The sequence below is a fragment of the Chelon labrosus genome (genome assembly GCF_963514085.1).
Source record: "Chelon labrosus genome assembly, chromosome: 15".
NCBI lineage: Eukaryota > Metazoa > Chordata > Actinopteri > Mugiliformes > Mugilidae > Chelon > Chelon labrosus.
In genome coordinates this window covers 22,349,278-22,371,127 of record NC_140348.1, presented here as the reverse complement: position 1 = coordinate 22,371,127, position 21,850 = coordinate 22,349,278, and the positions used below count along the sequence as shown (strand labels likewise).

General features: G+C 41.5%; 3 protein-coding genes across 4 annotated transcripts; 2 read left to right on the top strand and 1 right to left on the bottom strand.

Moving 5' to 3' along the window:
• Window positions 1-132: 132 nt before the first annotated feature.
• On the top strand, window positions 133-4,872 carry LOC311500623 (lysophosphatidylserine lipase ABHD12; the record flags this gene model as incomplete). 2 transcript variants are annotated; one of them, XM_084562135.1, is made up of 13 exons in its annotated part: window positions 133-314; window positions 1,850-1,962; window positions 2,057-2,162; window positions 2,307-2,426; window positions 2,564-2,594; window positions 2,693-2,738; window positions 3,032-3,161; window positions 3,418-3,455; window positions 3,554-3,633; window positions 3,735-3,817; window positions 3,898-3,976; window positions 4,124-4,245; window positions 4,370-4,872. In XM_084562135.1, exons 1-13 carry the CDS (start codon window positions 211-213, stop codon window positions 4,389-4,391), a joined length of 1,074 nt encoding a protein of 357 aa, XP_084418261.1. In that variant the 5' UTR covers window positions 133-210. The 2 variants fall into 2 exon arrangements, with proteins under 2 accessions (XP_084418261.1, XP_084418262.1); XM_084562136.1 differs by lacking the exon at window positions 4,370-4,872 and having other exon boundaries at window positions 4,124-4,249.
• Window positions 4,873-6,031: 1,159 nt separating this feature from the next.
• tm9sf3 (transmembrane 9 superfamily member 3) lies at window positions 6,032-15,180 on the top strand. The gene is made up of 15 exons (XM_084562351.1): window positions 6,032-6,215; window positions 7,158-7,353; window positions 7,459-7,581; window positions 8,987-9,147; window positions 9,269-9,346; window positions 9,812-9,943; window positions 10,060-10,226; window positions 10,477-10,571; window positions 10,664-10,794; window positions 11,443-11,582; window positions 12,051-12,119; window positions 12,207-12,353; window positions 12,449-12,532; window positions 12,649-12,725; window positions 14,242-15,180. Exons 1-15 carry the CDS (start codon window positions 6,123-6,125, stop codon window positions 14,307-14,309), a joined length of 1,761 nt encoding a protein of 586 aa, XP_084418477.1. The 5' UTR covers window positions 6,032-6,122; the 3' UTR covers window positions 14,310-15,180.
• Window positions 15,181-16,186: 1,006 nt separating this feature from the next.
• On the bottom strand, window positions 16,187-21,382 carry prdx3 (peroxiredoxin 3). Its single transcript, XM_084561214.1, has 7 exons — window positions 21,342-21,382; window positions 19,073-19,184; window positions 18,746-18,887; window positions 17,787-17,922; window positions 17,510-17,613; window positions 16,761-16,926; window positions 16,187-16,357 (listed from the first exon to the last, which is right to left on the bottom strand). Exons 1-7 carry the CDS (start codon window positions 21,375-21,377, stop codon window positions 16,307-16,309), a joined length of 747 nt encoding a protein of 248 aa, XP_084417340.1. The 5' UTR covers window positions 21,378-21,382; the 3' UTR covers window positions 16,187-16,306.
• Between the last annotated feature and the right edge of the window lie 468 nt (window positions 21,383-21,850).

Here is a 21,850-nt window from a genome sequence, read left to right as displayed (position 1 = left end):
AGGTGGCGTCACATTTAACACGTATTGTGATTTTACTAAACAACATAAAGAGCGGTTCCACCTTAACAAACCCCGGTACCTCCCTGTCCTCGCGATTAAACTGAACTTTGAGCAAACTTGGTTCCTCTTAAACTACTAAACTGTGCCAGACGTTTGAACCAAACCTGGGTTAACGTTAACTTTTTTGGTAAACATTAGCGACGTGGAAAAATGAAGAGAAGGGTCGTTAACGAGAATCAGTCAACCTCAGACACCAGCGAAACCTTGGCGGCTGACATAGCCGAGAAGAAGAAGGAGGAGAAGGCGGGGACACCGTGAGTTACTGTAGCTGCGGCTAGCTAGTTAGCTCATTAGCTCAACTGAAAATATGCAAATCCAGGTGCCACTTGTATTAGCATCACATTCCTGGATGAGACATGAAGTTAGTGATAGTTAGTGATATTAAACAATAAAGTTGGTCTTAAATTTAGGTCTCATAGTGGTCTATTAAATAATACGTTATTCTTTAATAAATATGCAATGTTTAGCTAAGGAGTGGCTAAATAATATGACCTTTTAAATGATGCCTCTGCAGTGCAGTAACTGGAAAAGTTCAGTTAAATTAAAAAAAAATATGTGTATGATTAAATTTCAACATATCTCTTGAAAATATGCTGAAAGTTTGAACATAACCTTTAAACAGTAGTATAAGCCATTTGTATTGTTGTTAATTGTTGTTTATTATATTTAGGTTAGTTATAAGTCAAATACTTGAGCAGAATGAGCAGAGTGGCTGTCCAATAAACCAAAGGTTGCATTACATCACTCTGCAGTTGTGTGTTCATTGTTTATTTATTTATTTATTTATTTATTTTTTGGGGAAAATACTTGGAAGTGAACACAGTGAAGTAAAAAGGAGTAAACTCTGGACAGTCTGATGGCTTGTGGAATAAATTACCTTATATATGTTTCCCTCCAGTGGTGCGGAGAGATCAATCTCCGACTAAAAGGGGCTCTTCTGGCTGATTAGAGAGTTAATGGAGGGGGTGGGATGTATTGTCCATTAATTGGCAATAGTCTGTATAGCATCCTTTTTTTTTTTTCTGCCTCCAGGGAGTACTAGTCGTACTCCAATGACGGCCCGTCGTCTCGATTAGATCATTCAGTCTTTTTCTGCCGTGTTAAAAGTTTCAACATTAATGCTGCAGACTGGTAGGAACATGTGTGGAGCAGCTCTGTACAGGCCAGTGGGCTCAAGCAGTACATTCCCATGGACGTCTGCTGCAAAGCATTCCCTTCAACGCTTCTCTGAGGGAGATTTTTGGAGATTTTTTATTTCTCAGATTTTGCCTGAATGGAGCTGCAGGTGGTTCTGTCATCCACACTCACCCCCTCATCACTCGATGCGCTTCACTTCACTACACTTTTGCGAAATCATCCAGAACTACTGCAGCTGAAGTCAGATACTAACTAGTGGATGAGGACGAGGCGGATGAAACTCTTTCAGCGTTACTGTAGTGTTTATTTTGCGTTGTGAAACATATGTCATTTGGACTTTGCCTTAATTTGGACAGGGTGGGTTTAATCATCAACTTTGAAACTTTGAACTAGTGGGAAGAGAAGTGGACTTGGGACTTGAAATGTCCTCTACATCCAAGTCTGGGGGTCCCTTGAGCAAGATACCTAACCCCTAAAACTCAAAAATCATCAAAACGTAATTGTTAATCTAGTGTAGCCTGTTTAGCTTAGTTATAACGAGTATAATTCAGCAATTTTCAAGTTTCTTGGCGTCCTGATATTTATTGAATTAAGCTCCAATATGTAAAATGACTTGTCAGATGGTTCAGTAGTTTTTTCTGTCTGTTTTCAGGTCCCGCCGGTGGCTAAAAAGGGGCTTGCTGGCCTTCGTTATCTTCATTGTGGTGCCTGTCTCGCTGAAATTTCTCCCAGATTTAATCCAGAGCATTGTTAACGCTCACAGACGTAAGTGAATACCCCGTCTGCCTCTTGAAAGTACTGTAAATCCCCAGGTTGCTCGCAAATAAAAGGCCCACCCCTCTTCTATTCCTGTTTGTAGTCAGGGTGCCGTTCTTTGTTGACCTCAGCCGACCCGCTGATCTCTCCCTTAATCACACCATCAACATGTACTTAACATCAGAGGAAGGAATTTCCCTCGGCGTTTGGTGAGTATAAGTCAAGTTAAACCATTTTTTTTTTTAACTTTTCCTAGCGTAGATGTAACGAGCTAAAACCGAAGGATTATTCTCATTTTTTAATGATGCATCAGTCGTATCTCTAAGCGGTGCATTGTTTCTGGACTGTCCAAGGCACACTGTCCCTGAAAGTCAGTGGAAAGAGGCGCAGGGGAAGGACTTGGCATGGTACCAGAACACTTTAAGCAATGGGAGTCCAGTTTTCATATATCTTCATGGCAACACAGGCACAAGGTATGATAAATAATGCATCGGTATTATAGTTGGCCCCTGAAGATGCAGCGAATAAAAGTTGCACACAGCTAGAAATGTTTGTTGGTTTTTTTTGCTTTGTTGGCATGTGTGTGTGTGTTTTTTACTCATTTCAACAGGGCAGCCCCTCATCGGGTGGGTGTGGCAAAAGTAAGTGATCACCTACAAAAACACAATAATCTTTTGGAGGACTGATGAGAGAGTCTTGGTTGTCATTTTGGTGACAAATAAGCATTATGTGTCGACAGGTATTGAGTGCACTTGGTTACCATGTGCTGGTGCCTGACTACAGAGGTTGGTGCAAATGAAGATTTATGACTCTCCCTGTAAACATACTTTCCGCCTATATGCTTCTTTGCCTCCATATGATTGCAATGCACACTCATCTCACAATGATTTAATATAATTTTCTGCCATATAATCACTTCATTGTGCTTGATGAGTTATTAGGCGGTGTGAGGATGGTGGTTCAGTTTCAGGTCAGCCATGAGTGCAGGTGTTTTTCACTCTGAGCGTCTGCCACCTTGTGGCGGTGAAGAGCAATGATCTTGTCATTGAGCTGTAGCTGAAGTGAGAAACTCTGGCAGGTTTTGGAGACTCCACCGGGGAGCTGACTGAAGCAGGTCTGACCACTGATGCCCTCTACTTGTACAACTGGGTCAAAGCACGCAGTGGAAACAGTCTGGTCGTCATCTGGGGCCACTCTCTTGGCACTGGGTGAGTAAGAAAAGCATTTTACCCAAGTGAAACTGACTCGCTGTTGTAGGGACTGCATGCTCCTCATTTTAAAATATTCAACTTATGCAACATTTCTTTTTTTAATTTTATTAGCTTCTGACATTCTAACAACATATCTGACTAAAATACATTCATGACTTAAATGGTTTTAATGAGCCCACAGCTACATTAAGCTGGCCAGCATCAGGGATAGTTGGGGGACAAACTAAAGGTGTTGCTCTATGCTTCTATACAGAGTGACCACTAACACTGCAGTGAAACTGGTCGAGGAAGGTGAGCTTATCGACCAGTATAATTTGGCAAATAGAACTAAGGAGGCACGATTTCACTCTCCCAATACAATGACTATTTCCTCTTCTTCTTCTTCTCAGGCGTGGTTTTCGATGGCGTGATCCTGGAGGGGGCTTTCAACGCTGGTCGGCAGAAGATTCCAGTTCATCCTTTCCTTTGGGTCTCCTCATTTATACTACTACTGCCTCTGATATTGATTTCATGTTGCTGCTGCTTGATCACACATAACTTTGCAATGTTTTCTTCCTTTTCTGTTTAAAGTATTACTGCTCATACCCGGGCATTAAGTACTTTTTGGCAGATCCATGGGCTGAAAATAAGGTTGTCTTTCCAACGGAAGAAAAGTAAGCTAGCTAACTGTTGTGTAATAACGAATATTGGTTAGCTAATGATATTGACTTGATATATATTTGTTTTTCTGCAGTTTGAAGAAAATGAAAAGCCCGATACTTTTCCTTCATTCGGAGGACGACCACATGGTTCCCATCCAGATTGCTCAACAGGTGTTGCTGGCACATTCATTCACTTTTCCTTTAATGTGAACTGAGGCAGTGATTTTTTTTTCCTTTATTATAGCTATAACCAACTGCCTCCTCTAGGATTATTTTTTGTTTAAGGTCGATTAAACTTTCTTAGTGTCGCTCTCACAGATGTATGAGGTAGCAGCGAGCGCCCAGAATGCAGAGCGAGTCAAGCTGGTGACGTTTGACGGTTCTCTGGGATATCTACACAACGGCTTGTATAGAGACCCTCACCTGCCTGACATCATAAAGTGAGACAATATTTCACTGATAATGCTCAATGTGATTATACTCTACTGTGGTGGCTTGGGAAATCTGTTAAATGATTTGTTTGCATTAAATGAATGCTGCATCATTTGGTTGTCTCCTCTGCAGGAAGTTTGTCTCCTCATTGTAAAGTTGGAAAGACGACTGACGCAGAAAAACCTTGTCATCGGATGGAGAACTCTGACTTCAGTTGATCACATGTATATGCGTTGAACGTGTGATTTACTTTTAAGTGTTAGATTTTTGTGATTGAATGTATTATTTTAAAAGGGGTTGTTCAGGTTAATAGTTCGGAAAAAAGTTGTGAGTTGCTGACTGCTGATTTTTTACTATGAACTGGATGTGTAATTAGGCCTTTATCACCACACAACAGTAGGTGCCCCCTACTGTTGTGTGGTGATAAAGCTCATCTACTGTTTAATACTGGATAATCGGTCTGTTAATCCCCGGCTTAGGATGTTTAAGTGTCAGTGTCATTTCATGATAGTTCAAGGAGAGCAGCTAAAAATAACAAAAAAAAAAAAAAAACAGTTTATGTTTTAACAAGTGTGTAAATTCTGTGTTCTGTCACTTTACACAGAAAATGCTGAGCTTTGGAACAAGTTTAAATAATTATAATCAGTTCTTAATTAAAAATAAATTTTATGGAACATTCTGTTTGGTGCATGCGTGTTTGTGTTTCAGAAGAAAACACACACTCACATATTTACCATATCCACCTACAATTCACCATGGAGAAGTTACTTTACGTTAATTCACATAAAGCTGGTTCGGATTAGCACAGGTGCATGTACCACTGTTTGATCATCAAAGTTATTTTGACTTGCAAATTATTTTTTGTCTTCTTCTTCTTCTTTTACCTTATTCTGTTTTGTATCTAACGTATGTTTGCACTGTCTTGCCCCGCCGCTGTAACACCTAAATTTCCCCACACGTCCCATCTCATCTCTAAATGTGAAGGAAACTCCAGCTGTAAACTGAAACATTATTGTGTCACCTTCTCTCTGTGTAGTTTTTCCGTACAAGAAAAGGCTTTATTTTTAAGATAACACAAGTCTAGTAAGTGTTTAATTCAATACTCTTACAGTAATTTAATTTAAATACCAGAATTAATGCAAAAAGGAATTGAATTGCTCCCCTTTTTGAGGACAATGTTAGACCACATTTTGTTTAATTGACCCTTAAAGAATATTAAGAGTACACTTGAACTACTGCAGTGGTTGAAACCATAAGAGCCAGTGCGCCATGTTTGTTTTTCTTGGGTGTTGTGCGTCTGATAAGAGACGCATTGCCAATTTTAGTAAAAACTTACAAACTTAAATAGGTTTGTGCTAAATACACATGTTTTAATTGGACTTTTAAAACAAACTGAACTTGTAGCACAAGTTATCTCCACTAATATTTCAACATGAAAATGCGAAGACTTGTCTAATGTTGTTGTTGTAGTATATAGTTTAGAGTACACATGTTAATGCATGAAAAGTGTCGCATTGTTCAGACAACTTTAGTAGAACAGATCTGCTTGTTGTGAGCGTGTATCGTGTTTCATGCAGCAGCTCTGTCAAAGGTGAAGCTCAGTCTTGGCAGTCGGATGACGTGGCTGAAGGTTGCGGGCGAAGCGCCGACTGAGTTCCTTTAATCATCGCTCGACGCATCGCTTTCCCCGCTGACTGGACGCCGCCAGCCACGTGACCCGAGCCCGCCAATCCTGCTCGCGCGCGGTGTGCGCCCACGAAGCGCTTACGCCATATGCGTACGAGAGCATCCCTAAAAATTGCCTCTGTCATACAACCAGGAAGAAGGTGGGATAGCCCTGCGAAGCTAACATCCCCAATCTTTCTGCATACTTTCTCCGAAAACAATGGGCTCTCCCCGGTGGAAGGTGGCAGCGGCGGCGTTTCTCGCAATAGTGGGGTCTTTATTACCTGTCCACGCAGACGAACACGACCACACGGTAAGACAGCGGTTTGAGAGGCCGATTGAAAAAAAAAAAAAAAAAAAAAAAGGGGAGCCTTGGAAATAATGGACGTTTGTGCTCTGTGCTAACGGCTAACTGGAGCCGCGACGGGCTAGCTCCCTGCTAAGAAAAACAGATTTATTAGACATGACAGGGCTCACGGATTGACCCGCCGGGTTATGTGCCGACACTCGGTGAACTATGAAGCAGATACGCGTTCAGATAGCTCGCTAACCTGTCACCGCTTATCGGCCCTAAAGTGCTAACGGCTAACGGTTGCCTTGCTAGCTTGTTAGCACGTCTTCACAAGCTTTTCCCTTGAGCACCGGCGGAAACTCACTCAAGTTAGTTAGTAGCAAGCTAGCTGTAGTTAGTTGTCCGGCAACATCAAAACCAACACATAGTGATTTTAGCTTAAAGGCACGTCTTAACAAACACGACTTAAGAGCACGATTTATGCCGACAATGGCTCAATGCTAGGGCCCTATGTCTTCCAAGTGTCAGTCCCCTGTCGTCCAAATTACTGTAGCTGGTTAAAATAAAATGTAATGAGCAGCAGTGCATTGTCTTCTTCATATAATCCTGCTATTTCATGCGGAAGACTGTTAGGTAAATGAACTCTGATAGCACAGAAGCTAACTTCCTTGAACGTAAGCAAACACACAGTACCTCACGTAGTTACAGCGCCTTTTTACAGGATGTGTTGCATTTTGATTTGCTTGCATGCGTTTTAATGTAATAACACCGATTACTTAAAAACCCCCAGTGTCATATCTAAATGTGTTAATGCCGTGGATTTAAAGTTATTCGTGACTCACAGAAGTCATGATAAGAAAAACCCCCCAAAAAAAGTCTGCAACATGAAACCAGCAGGACTTGCTGAACTGGTGCTAGCAGTGGAGAACTTCACAATAAGATTTTTTTCTCATCCTTACCCAGTACACAGATAAGGAGGAAGTAGTTTTATGGATGAACACGGTGGGGCCTTACCACAACCGACAGGAGACGTACAAGTATTTCTCTTTGCCCTTCTGCGCGGGGTCCAAGAAGACCATCAGTCACTACCATGAAACGCTCGGCGAGGCTCTGCAGGGAGTGGAGCTGGAATTCAGCGGCCTAGACATAAAGTTCAAAGGTATTTTTACTGGTTGCACTGACTTTTATCATTCATGTAATAATCTGTCACTTGTTGTTCTTCATTTTCCTAATAAAACGTGTGGCGTTTGTATGATCTCCGTAGACGAAGTCATGCAGACAACATACTGTGAAATTGACATGGACAAAGCGAAGCGGGACGCCTTCGTCTATGCCATAAAGAATCACTACTGGTACCAAATGTACATAGACGACCTGCCAATCTGGGGTAAGTGAAAGTGCTTGTTAGTAACTGGAGTATTACAAGTGTGACGGTGGTTATTTGTTTACGTCTCAGCTGATCTGCTGCTCACAAAGGTTTTGCAGCGACGGTAGCATCTTCCATGTCCGACGCTGGAGGAGTTAAACCAGTTCTTATTCATGGGTGGGCCAGTCCGTTCATTCCTGTCAACCGAGCAGTGGTGTAACAATTCACAATATCGTGTATCAGACGGCTTATTAAAAAGGAGCCCGTGTTTAGAATCTGTTGAACGGTGCGGTGCATTTGTTGATATTCTGGTATCGTGCGATACAGTGATGCGTGTTTATTGTTATGCTGCTAGGACGCCGCTCTTAAGTGATCAGATAAAAAGTGTGATTGTAATGCACACTCTATTTAAAATGTGTTCATGTGTGACACCAGTTTAACGCACCGCATCAAACAGTTAATTGTCATTAATTGCATCCCTGCGACTAAATTCATGTGTGGAGCGTTTGACAGTAACCCTAACTGTGACGTGTTTCATAAGCAGGATCTTAATAGCTCACCGTCATTACTCTCTGTCTTTAAGGCCGTCCTTCTCCAACAGCGTGGTTATTCATACGTGGTGGTAGTTTGTACAGCGGTGCCACTCCTTCAGCTGCTTAAACATAACTGGAAGTCATGTTGTGGTTAGTGGGTGGAGTGCTGATGTTTACTCGGACAATTCTCTTGTGTTGCATGTTTCACACTTTGCGTTTAATCGCGTATATAAATACAGACTTTGACCCGGTGTCCGGTTCGCCGGTGTTCTGACTGAACCATTCCTGGGACAGTACGGTATTACGCACAGAAGGCTTGGAAGGAGTTCCCCAACTAATTTCCACTTTTCATATCATCCCGCACCTCTTATCTGTTTACTCTGTAACCAGATGCAGAGTCACACTCACTTAAGTCGTAAAAGATATCTGGAGTCAGCGTGAAGCTTTTATTAGATATTCTTGACTAACTTGATGCTAATGTTGAAATCAACCACAATTTCCCTTCGTGGCCAAACATAGTTTAACTCTAAAGCTGTAGCTCAAACATAGTTTAACTAAAAAACCTCTAAATCATGTTTGGCCACAAGGGAAATGGCTCTGGATCTCCACATTAATATGAAACTACTCGAGAACCCATGCAGTACAGAAACAGGCTGTATTTTCTGGTGTATCATGCGTCCCGTTTGGAGCTGATTGAAACGGTTTTGTCCAGAGTCAGGGATGAACTTGAACAAGACCCAAAAACTGAATACTACAAATGAGCACAGATTATGTTGTAATTCACAGTTTATTCTGCTTTTACACTGCACGATTATTAATGTTATGTAACTGAGGATCACTTCTGTTAGGGCCTGATCTTCTAATAAATTCATTGCATGTCGTTTATCTTCAAGGTATTGTTGGCGAGGCGGACGAAAATGGAGAAGAGCATTACCTGTGGACGTATAAGAAACTGGAGATCGGCTTCAATGGCAACAGGATTGTGGATGTAAATCTGACCAGTGAAAGCAAAGCCAGACTTGTTCCGAACACAAAAATCCCCATGTCCTATTCGGTAAGTAATAATGATCTGCTCTGTCGTCTATTTTTTAATCTCACGGGGCCTGAGTCACTTAAACAAACACATTCAATTGTAGATAGAATATATATCTGAAAATAAACCTCTTCTGCCGTAGGTGAAATGGAAGAAGTCGGATGTAAAGTTTGAAGACAGATTCGACAAGTACCTGGATCCTTCTTTCTTTCAACACAGGGTGAGTTTTATTTAATTTTGATATGTTTGTTCTCCTGGCAGCCAAGCACGCTGCTGTCCTGTCGAAACAATGCCCTGGTGTGTGTGAATTGATAGTGCGAGTTCAGCCTTGCACCGGGCCGTAGTTATGATGTAACTGACCGACCTGGTGACTTTTTGTTGATACCTTAGCTCCTCCAGCTGGGCATTTCTCTGATTTAAGAGAGAAATTAGAATTTAGCAGCTGCTACAGTCAGTGAATGCAAACTATTTCTGTCCCTGTCCTGACTTGCACTGTGAAGCTGAGTGGGGATCTTTACAAAACAAGTAGCTGTAGGATTCAAATACCCTTTTAAATATAATTAAATTGTTTTAACTGAAAGCTCTTCCACACAGCAACTTTATTTATATAGTTTTATCAAAGTGTTCATATTTAATATATTGTTTTGTTTGATAATTAACAACATTTTCACTCCTTCTTTTTAAGATTCACTGGTTTTCCATCTTCAACTCCTTCATGATGGTCATTTTCTTGGTGGGTCTTGTGTCCATGATTCTGATGAGGACGCTAAGAAAGGATTACGCCAGATACAGCAAAGAGGAGGAAATGGATGACATGGTAAGATTTTTTATTTACTCAGCAGGTTGTTCGACTGAGCACGCTAGCGCTGGGCGAGAGGCGGCGTATGATTCAGCTTTCAGTGAATTGCGCGTTCGTTATCCGTGTGCCAACAGGACAGAGACCTGGGAGACGAGTACGGGTGGAAGCAGGTACACGGAGACGTGTTCAGGCCGTCGAGCCATCCGCTGATCTTCTCCTCGCTCATCGGCTCCGGCTGCCAGATCTTCTCCGTGTCCCTCATCGTCATCATCGTCGCCATGGTTGAGGATCTATACACGGAGTGAGTAACTGGCTTTAAATTATATTATGTTAGGAGTCACACTGTTGGTGGGTCCAATACCAGTTTCAATCTTCTTTCAATTACGGTATTTCTAAGAGCAATGTTTAAATCCTTCAGCTAAAAAACAAATATGAAATCTGTCAGGAATGAGTTGCTTGATAACCCATTTTGGAAACTGTCTGGATGAAACATGTAGAACGTACAAATGCCTGCTAAGAATTCTTCTTAACATTTTTCTTGTTGTCTGCAGGAGAGGATCCATGTTGAGCACGGCCATTTTTGTGTACGCCGCTACCTCCCCCGTCAACGGCTACTTTGGGGGAAGTTTGTATGCGAAACAAGGAGGTAATTAATGCGTCGTATCATCGTTGTGCTCAAAAAGCCGTTCAATTTCTTATGCTGCTTGATTTATCTATATTTCTCTCTGAATAACACAGGCAGGAGATGGATTAAACAAATGTTCATCGGGGCCTTTTTGATCCCGGCCATGGTGTGCGGGACGGCCTTCTTCATCAACTTCATTGCCATCTACTACCACGCTTCAAGAGCCATCCCGTTTGGCACCATGGTGGGTTTTTTACACACCCAGCACCTCTCCGAAAAGCCAACAGCTTACAGTTGAGCTGTGTGACAGTCAAGTGCTACGGCCTAAGTGATCGGACACGGTGTCATCCGATACACGAAAGGCGATACGCGACCCAAGTCATAAATACTGTAGAAACTGTAGAAGTTTCCTTTGGCTTTGTCTATCATTTAAAAACTGATTGACAAATTCTGTTTAGATTACTCCAGCATTTTAGAACTACACAGTAATTTTGAAAAACACAAATTCTTTCCAAAAACTCTTCTGTGGGCTAATTACAAACAGCTGTTTGTTGGCTGAACTCAACGCCCAAGAGTTGATCAATCATAAGTGTCATAAAGGCATCTTGAAGTCGCGCTCCCACTGCTTGAGCCAACATGCAAGAAATCTTTGTTTTTTTCTGGTCAAGATGTAATAAAAACCACCAGCTTGTGTCTATTTTTTTTTTATCTAAAAGAAATTCTGTGTCTCTTAAAGGTATTACAGCGGTTTATTAAACGCCATTGAGCTTAAACAGACATTTCTGCAGCACAGTCGCATTGAAAAGGGATTTGAATGCGCCCTGGATGTCTGTGAGCACCGACCGCCCGACTGAACTGCAAAGTAATGATTTTTTTTTTCTCTTTTCTGCAGGTTGCCGTCTGCTGCATCTGCTTCTTTGTCATTCTGCCACTTAACCTGGTGGGAACGATTCTGGGGAGGAATCTGTCCGGCCAGCCGAACTTTCCCTGCAGAGTGAACGCCGTGCCGCGGCCGATCCCCGAGAAGAAATGGTACGTGTGGCGTGACACGGACTGAGAGCTGTCGTTTAAAGTCAGGATTTTACCTGGGTGAAGATAATGAAAGTGAACACGTGGCAACGATCAGTGACTGTCAAGTAGTCTTTTCACTTTCTAAATATTTGTAAATTGTCCAAAGAACACGAAGTATTGCAGGGCCTGTGTTCAAGAGTTGAGACATCGGGTCTGAAACGATTTAGCTGTCTATACTGAAATTAAAAACAGAAAAGCAATAAACCGGGAGTGCTTCAATATGTACAGCCCTCTGCCATCCACTGTGGCCTGATGCCAAACAGAAACGTTAGATGTCACTCAGGGCTACTGTTTGACTTTTCTTGAAATTACAATCTGCCTGTTTGTCTTCTCATAACGGTATATCATGTATTCTTACCCTTGGAGGGGATCTGACTGATGATGATGATGTAGAGTCTTATTTAGATGATGAATCTTGTGCCCTCTCAGGTTCATGGAGCCGGCTGTCATCGTGTGTCTCGGAGGAATCCTGCCGTTCGGGTCCATTTTCATAGAAATGTAAGTCCACGCTGAAACAGGTTTGGGCGTGTCACGGGATGATAAATGCCGGCGCGTATTGATGTGTTTGCTGTTCCCGTTTGTCAGGTACTTCATCTTCACATCTTTCTGGGCCTACAAAATCTACTACGTGTACGGCTTCATGATGCTGGTCCTGGTCATCCTGTGCATCGTGACTGTGTGCGTCACCATCGTGTGCACGTACTTCCTGCTCAACGCCGAGGACTACAGATGGTGAGCGTAATATCCACCACAGAGCTGATGCATGGTCGTCCCATTAACTTTGGGCGAAGGTGATTCTGATACAAGTTTTGTTTGTTGTTTTCCAGGCAATGGACAAGCTTCCTCTCTGCTGCATCCACTGCTGTTTATGTTTACATGTACTCCTTTTACTACTATTTCTTCAAAACTAAGTGAGTATTAGTCTTTATTAACTCGTATGAATCTCCTATCACGCCATCATATGCAAATATATATTAAAATTCATACTCTCGGACTTGCGTGATGTTTTAATCCTGGTTTATTTCAGGATGTACGGGCTGTTCCAGACATCCTTCTACTTTGGCTACATGGCTGTGTTCAGCACCGCCCTAGGAATCATGTGTGGTAAGTCCTGAGTCCAAGTCATTAAATACTGTAAAGGCTATTTTGAATAAAACTGACTTTTTTAGTAGCTAAAATATGTCAAAAATAGATTTTGCTGAAGAAGCAGCTATTCCGTAGTTTGGGTTTCTTGCAAGATCATATTTATAATCTTCTCCACAACTTCTCTTAACATTTTCTGTAAGTTTTGCTTCTCTCTTAACTGCGCTTATGTGTTCTGCATCACTCATTTTCACCCGAAGAATGCTCCTGTGTGCGAGATTCAATCAGGTGCATAATCGGCGTTGGTCCTGTTTTGGTTCGGTTTATGGGCCACAAAATGAAAGTAATGTGTAGTAAGAACAAGTTAAAAAGAACACAAGTCACAGTGAACCTGAAGCAGTTTGAGAATATTAAGAACGTATCATTAGAGCAATATGGTACTGTGGCAGAAATAGAAGAGAGAATGGTTTGACGTGGAGTCAGATGCTAAGAAAAGGTTGAACTAAAGTGGTCTATGATTTAGTCGGGGGGTCGGGTGGTTGGTGGGAGGTTAGGGTCATAGTCACTGATCATGTGACAATAATAACCTCAGAGATGACAGGCGGAGGTTCATCAAGTGTGTGGGAATACTTCACTAAAGATGAAGCCCATACTAACGTGACATGTCAGTCCTGAAATGCAACTAAAGTACTACAGCAATGCTAACGCTAGCAGAGAAACGGTCCAAATCCTTTCTACATCAGTCAGTTAACAACTTCACCACCAAGAGAAGGAGTACACGGACAAGGTTTCAGAGAAATACCTGGCTACATTATCCCATCTTCTTAAAACTATTAAATGCTGTTGATGGTGCTGAGTTGCTGCCTGTTTTTATACAGGCTATACATGTCTGCAGTGCACAGCATATAGCACATGAGCTGTCTGTTCTCAGCGTATGTCTTCAGGTCAAGAATATAGATTTTATTGTTGCAGAGCATTACTTTCTACTGTGTTTTTATTAGAGACGTCATCAGAGACGAGTCAGTGTCGTCTTTAAAAGAATTTGTGCAACCCCTAGTTTATATACAGACAGGTGTAGCCTCCAAATTCATCCAGGTTAAGGTGTTATGAAATCAGACTATCTGTATATGGAAAAATATGTAAATTACAAGTTCAGTTGTATGTGCTGCACAGAGGGAATTTGCAGTTCCTGTGTGAAGCAGCTGTTATTGAGCTTTAAGTGCAGTTAAGGAGTATTTCCCCCCCATCCGGCTTGCAAGCCAAACTCATTTCTCAGCTGAAAGAGTAATAAGCCGAAGCTGACACCCGTGTACCTTCGAGCACCTCTGTGGAGCGTTCACTAATCTGAACCAGGTACTACACGGTGCCTCCTGGACTGGCTCTGCTTGTATTAACTGCTGATTTTGAAGAATGTGCACTCCCCGCTCAAACTATTGTGCATCATCACCGGCAGTGACCGTTCTTACCCGTGATGGATTAAACCGCACAGCGAGGGGCGTGTGATGCATGAAACTCACATAAACGTTTGCTTTCGCAGGCGCCGTCGGCTACATGGGAACAAGTGCCTTCGTGAGGAAGATCTACACAAATGTGAAAATTGACTAAAGGAGCGACGCGGCAACACAGGGATGTTAAAGGATTTGCCTACGTGTACCCTGAACGGCGGCGGGCACAAGTCATTCTTTATTACTTTTCTTTCTTGCAAAGAGATTGTGAGAATCTCACTTTGTACAATGTAGTTTTTCTTTTTATTTTTCCATTTTCTGAAAGAATTTCAGCGCCGCAACTCCTCGGGTTGAATGAGAGGAAATCTGCGGGAGAGATATCAAAAAAAAAAAAAAAAAAAAAACACCACCGGGTTCTGTTTTTATCAGTTGCTTTGAAACAAATGTCGGGGCGAATGTTTAAAGGCTGACATGGCTTCTCTTTTCCTACCCAATCCCATCTGAAAAACAAAAAAAAAAAAACACGAGAACATAAATGTTTATTGATGGAATAGTGCAGCTCTCTTCAGTGAAGAGGCCTAAGTGTATTGACAAGCCTTTTGTTCTGTTGTGTCAGAATATCGGAGAGTTGGGTTCGTGTCCGTGTTCTGACTTTGATTTCTATTTTGTATTCCTGAAGTCACTCTATATCGTCGCTACACAGTACAGTAGTTTGTTCCCGTTCACATCCACTGAGGAAAAAAAAAAAAAAGACGATATAAAAACCGTCGTCACTCGATAATCATTCCCCCCCTTCCTTTTTACTTAATTCCCCGTTATCGTAGCAATCCATCCAGTCAACGAGACATTTCAGTCCTGCTGTAGTTTACTGTACAGACGAGAACAGGGGGACTGATCGGACAGTTGAGGTACAGCAAAGAGAAGAGAGCCGGTTTTTAATGTTTTGACGTGATCCCATTTCGCCCGTTTAGTCTCATGTTTTCTTAATGTTTGGGTTTGAATGAAGTCTACTTGTAAAGATAATATATGGATGATGGGGTGGGGGGGAGGGAGAACTGGGGGGGTGTATATAACCTTAATAATGTACCTTTAGATGTAGATCCCAAATGTATTTTCGTTGTACAGATTTACTACAGGGTGTTTTTTTTAAATGAATCCTTCAGTTTAAAAAAAACAAAAAAATAAATAAATGATTTTCCTGGGTTTGGTGCTTGGGGTGGGGCTGGTGGCGCTGTTACATCTTGCCTGAAAATTGCATGAGGTTTTCACCAAGTCATTAGATCATCAAATTCTTTTTATAAGTCAGCGCTGTCAGGTTTTTTTTTTTCTTTCCTTTCGCTCTTTCTCTGATTGTGAGAATCTCAGCCATCAAAATGTAAAAAAAAAAAAAAAAAGGTACATTTTTGATGACTTCTAGCTTATAGTCACATTTTGATTTCATCCATTATTTAAAGCTTTAAACGGCTCTACATCTTCTGGTAAGCCATTTCCCTCCCCCTCCCTTCACATTCTTCTTTTTTTTTGCCTAACCTGAAGCATCATTTGTGAATGTCAGAAGGAATGAGGCCGTTGCTTTGTTTCTGCAAACATACTGTACTAAGTGAAGTTTATGTACACTTAAAGCTAGATGTTTTCATAACCACACACACACACACTGCTGCGGAGTGTTTCAAACGCTTTCTCCCCGACCTCCCCCCCTCCCATTTTGTGTAAATACAGTATGTACCCTCCTTGTATGAGAAGTGGCAATGCCTTTTTTGTTTTTCTAATTTCCAGTTCTCCCCCACTGAAGTTGATTTTGGCACCTCATGTTGTGTACCAATGTCTGATTAGACATTTTGAACCTGCATATTAACTTGCTGTAAAAAGAGGAAATAAACATGTTTATGTACAGGGGTTCTTAAGCGTTCTTTTGACTTCGAATATCATGTTTTTTTTTTTTACGGAACGGCACAGTTCATCGAGTTAATCAGAGCCGACAACGTGAAGAGCCTTCACACCCGCAATCGTGCACAGTAATCAAGGCAAAGAGCTGTGGCTTATAAAGAACGTGTTTAATAAGTGTACTCGGCTGCGTATGAGGAAACACATCTAACAAACTGTAAACTAAGAGTAGACACATGTTTTAGGTTTGAACCATGTTACTGTTTTGACACCTCAGTTGACTTTTTGAAAGTACTCCTTGGATCCCTCTGGGGTTGGTTTGATCTGAAAAGCAAACACACGAGATGAAGTTAAAATGGTTTCTCACACCGGCTTAACGCGTCTAATGCGCCTTTTTAAAAAGCAACAAACTCAGAATGAATAATTAACGTGATGAGCTGAAATTAACATGGCTGTGAGACACGTAACTGTAGGTTTTAGTGCTGAGTGGAAAGAAATGTGTAATGCAATGATGCGTTCAAGGTATCTGGGGAAAAAAATAAAAGATCAACTTTTCAGTGGGAGCTACAAACTGATCTCTGATCCTGTGTGACGGACGTGAGGCACAACAAATTGGTCTGGCTTCTCAGTCTGACTGACTATGCGTTTAAATGAGCGCTCGAGCAACGTAGCCGACCACGATTCACTGTTTTGTACTTTGTTGAACACAGTATCCAGGTTTACTCACCGTTGGGGAATGGGGGGTCCAGCTGGCTGGACACACCTCTCCGTGAGTCTCCACGTACTGGAAGGCCTTCACCAAACGCAGGGTCTCCTCCACGCTACGGCCCACGGGCAGGTCGTTCACACTCATGTGCTTCACCACGCCGTTCGGATCAATGATGAACAGGCCCCTGATTTTATAGGAAAAAAAAAAAAGACATTGAACAAAGCAACACAAAACATTAGTCAACCAGGAATATTAAAGCGACACTAAATCAGTTCTCTGGCTACAGAAGGCAGCAGCAAAAATTAATTCTCAATCTAATTCTCCTAAAACTCACCATTTCCTTCAATTATACAGTGGAAACTCAAGACATTTCAGCTAAGTTCAAATACAGTTTTGGAGCCGTGTGGGCGTCAGAGTATGAAAATGCACGCTAGATTAAGAATTAAGCATCTTCTGTGAAGCCACACATAACAGATGGCAGACATCTAAACAGGATAAACATAACTGAGTTGGCAAAATATAAATATAAGCCACGAGGATGAGCCTTTTTAAAAAAGGAAACCCTACTGTACTCATTCATGTAAGAAAAATACTCAGAGTCTAATGCTCTCTATAAAAATTAGAAGATAAGTGATGTTAGATGTTTGTGTGTTTATTCTCACAGTGATGCCACATTATTAGAATATACTGGTTTTAATATAGTGAAGGAACAAATGTCAAGACAATGACACATGTCCATTTCCATGTCCCTACATAGTTGAACCCACCTCAGTGCGATGCCTGGACCCTCCAGCAGCACCCCGTAGTCTCTAGAGATCTGCTTGGTGAGATCTGACAGAAGGGGGATGTGGATTTTGCCCAAGCCTCCAGTCTGACGAGACACCACGAATACAACGGTTATATAAACACACACACACAACTGCTGCTAGGACACTATTTCAGGTCAGTCATTTACTAAAGGCTCATTTAAGTCCTCCTCAACGGCTCAACCTTGACCCGTGTGACTGTTACTGAATAATTATTACATGTGGGAGGGGGGTTTACCTTTCGTGGAGTGTTGGTCCACGCCAGGTGGGTGAAGTGAGAGTCCACAGACACTCCCACCACCGCACAGTTGACGTCGCGGAACTCGTTGGCCTTGTCGCTGAACGAGATGATCTCTGTCGGGCACACGAACGTGCTGCAGAGTGGTGAAAACAGAAATAAACATGGAGTCAAATCACAAAGCAAGAACAAAAGGCTTGATGAGAAGCAGATTTAATCATTTTTGATTCAACTTTTTTCGACTTTAGCATATATAAGACCAATTAGGTTTTGTCCAGACTGCAGGTAAAGTGATTTGTGAAGCGTCACGGCTTTAAATTGTCGTGTTATTGTTATAGATTTTTATTGGCCGATAGGGGTTGCAATAAAATCTGTATTCTTGACCTAAATACATATGCTGAGAACAGACAGCTCATGTGCTACATACTGTGAGCTGCAGATACGTATAGCCTGTATAAAAACAGGCAGCACCACAGCACCATCAGTAGCATTTAATAGTACTCCACAGTGTGTTGTTAGATGGGATAGTGCAGCAGGTATTTCTCTGAAGCCTTCTCCGTGTACAACAGCTAAAGGTCTAATAACTTTAACAAACTGATGATGTCCAGCCTCCTTCTCTTGGTGGTGAAGTCGTTAATCGACTGCCACTAAGAGGATTTGGATCGTTTCTCTGCTAGCATTAGCAGGTTCCTTTTCAGATGAGTGTGCATTGCAGTAGTACTTTTGTTGTATTTCAGGACAGGACACTTGATTAAACGCTGCTAGTTTGTTGCAACGACCCACTGGGCTCCTTACATATCTTCTCAGAGGCATCTGTGTTGTTATTGTCACGTGATCAGCGACTAGTTGACATGATTTTTTTTATTTTTTGCCCATAACAGATTTTAGACTGGCCAGTCTGAACAAGGCCTTTAATGTTCACGTATCATATCATATCAATACAGCCCATAAATACTCACAAATCCAGCGGGTAGAAGAAGAGAACCAGGTATTTGCCCTTGAAGTCCGAGAGACTCATCTCCTTGAACTCCCCATTGAGGACGGCTGTGGCCTTGAAAGCGGGAGCAGGCTGAGTGACAGCAGCGGCCCATCTGGACGTGTCTGGTTATAGATGAGTCCAAAAAAAAATAAACTTTTTTTATTTAAATATCAGGATCTGGACATTTCTTCTTGTTCTGTGTGAGTGTTACTGGAAGATCAAGTGACAAAATCTAATAATAAACTGATTATTTGTTTCCTTCTATGAAACCTGTCTATATGTTGTGTGATTCTGGTTGTGTACATACTGGTGGAGAAACAGGAAGTCTGCAGTGCAGGAGCGGTGAGGACTCGTGCAGCCCCAGAGACTCCATGCTGACAGGCGGCTGTGACTTTCAGCCCTCCTGCTGCAACCCGTGCCTAAAAGAAAAAAATAAATAAATAAATAAACATCAATTCAATAAAATAATCCATCTGGCAATAATGTTTTCTAAAAACCCAGTAAAAAGTTTCAGTTATAAATTCAAGGGTGTTTAATCCATGTTCAGACCAGATGAATAATTTATCTTCCATGAAGGGAAAACACATGTCCTTGCTCTTGTGAAGCTACCGCATAAAGTCGTGATGATGCTTTAGTGAAAGGTGGAGCAGAGGATGAAATCTAATAATAAACTGAGAGGACACCGTACTTGATCCCAACAGTTTCTCCACACTCGACCTCTTATTAAAGTGAGACCTTCATCTTTAAATCCTATTTTGCACACTGAATATTTATAGAAATAGAAGTTATTTCATTTATTTTCCATTTACTTCAATTGCACTCACTTGCCAGTTCATTAGGAACACTTGAATGCATGCTATAACAGTCCTGCACTTCACGAAAGTAAAATTATTACCTTAGATAAAGATAAAGTCATTATACAACAAAATTACATGCGCGACGCCACTGTGGGCCGACCTGACCCGGCGCCTAGCACCCATGTTTTTTTAATGATGGTGGCAGGAAACCCACACAAACACAGGGAGAACATGCAAACCCCACACAGAAAGGGCCCTGAGAATCAAACCCACTCCGCCCCGAGGGATTCAAACCGAGGACCTTCTTGCTGTGAGGCACCAGCGCTAACCACTGTGCCACCATGCTGCCCTTATAGTATTCGGCATTTGTTTCAAATACTTGTAGAACGGTATGGAGTTGTACCGACACGTTTCTATTATGACAACCCCAATTTAGTCAGTGGGTCGGGCTAAAAAACAGAAATAGCTGCAACTACATCCTACAAAATAATTGTCATCATTACCACCTTTCTTACTCTACTATAAATAAGAACAGTACAATACTGCATTAAAAAAAAGCCCCTTCATACCAACATGTAACCTCCTCAGGTGAGAGAAGTGACATATCTTTCTCGTTAAACCTTAGCTGAGAAATCAAAAGCTACTTCCACAAATAGTCTCATTTGGAGGAGATCTGATGCAGTTTACTGCTCTCTGGAGTTTTTAAAAAGTCAACCGTTGGCAGCCACACCCCAGACTGCAGCAAAATGTCACAGCAGGTGTTTTTCATACAGCTGCCCGGAGCAACACACCTGCTGTGCTGCAAACACGAGGACACAACAAATAAGCCGAGGCCTGGGAGGGATGCAGACTTAATGATGTGCTTTCTGCTAAACATTCTCTAAAAAATGAAAACGATAAATCCTCATCGAGCTCGTTTAAAATTGTCCAGACGTTTATTTCTACAAACCTTGAGTAAACCTTTTAACAACAGACATGTTGCTTCACCACGAATAGTTTTTACTGCTAATGTTAACAATGAATGCATTCTCCTTCAGAGCAGCTTTTCTAAAAGAAGCGGCATTCACGGCATGCAGAAACTGCAGAAACAACCCACAGGCATCCATTCCCTTAGACTCAAATCCTACACTTTTATTCTGCTGTGGTGTTTACTTCCAGCTTCCTTTAGTGACAAAAAGATAAATGAGGTTACACCAAAATAGAAACCTGAAATAAGATTAATGCTGGCTGCACTCCTCTCACACATGTCGGTATCTAGTTTAGACAATGAAATGTTGTTCTAATTATAAAAATATGGTGGAAATAAATTGCTCAACATGTTAAACTACCTGTTCAGGGCCTTTTCTTTCTGATTCAGGTCACTGTCACATTTCAATAGGAGAGAACAGACCTAGAACAGAACTTGACCTTAAAAGCATGCAGCCAGCATGAGAAAAATGTTAATTATTTTAAAAAATAAATAAATAAATGAAGGTAAACGTGCAAAACAATGCTACTTTTTTGTAAGTTTGCATGAAGCTCCAAATAAAAAACGCTTGCTAAATATTATTTTAGTACTTCTTAAGATTACTTTAGTCTGAAGCAGAGGTTAGAAGCTCAGTCCTCATGCTCAAATGTGCGCCACAGACGAAGTGACAGCGACTCAGCGCAGAGAGAAATGATTAACCGACACCCGCTGCTCACACCGGTCAATTTACCGATTACCGAGCTCTAAACAAAAGAGAAACACTGAGGATAAAGAACGAGCAGTTAAGTTGTTATCCTAAGTTGCACACTCACAGAGGTCCTGAGCAGTCTTCCAATGGTGGCTGCCATTTTGGATTATGTCACGGGAGGGCGGTTAAGCAGATTATTGCGTCATTTACGCACAACGTAAACCTTTTAACTTTTATTGTTTTTAAATGAATGAAAATAAATAAATAAATAAATAAATATATTCACGCATATTTAAACGAATATGTGAGGTGGAAGACGTTAAGTCCTAATAAAAAAAAAAAGCTGCAGGGACAGTCATGCTGCCTTCAGGTGCTCCTGCTGTTGGGCAAATTGCTCAGGTAGCATCTGGGTATAGGCTTTACCGTGCACTCTCAAGATGGGAGGATGGTTTGTATATATTATTATTATTATTGTTATTAAAAAAGATATTTATGAGAATAAATATAAGAAGGAGTAGATATAGTTTAATAATACACTTTGGAGCAGTTCTCAGAGACACACTATAATGTGTGTTTACCTGCCCAGTCGTCATGGCCTCCTGCAGTTACCCGCTCCTGCCTGAATGAACAACT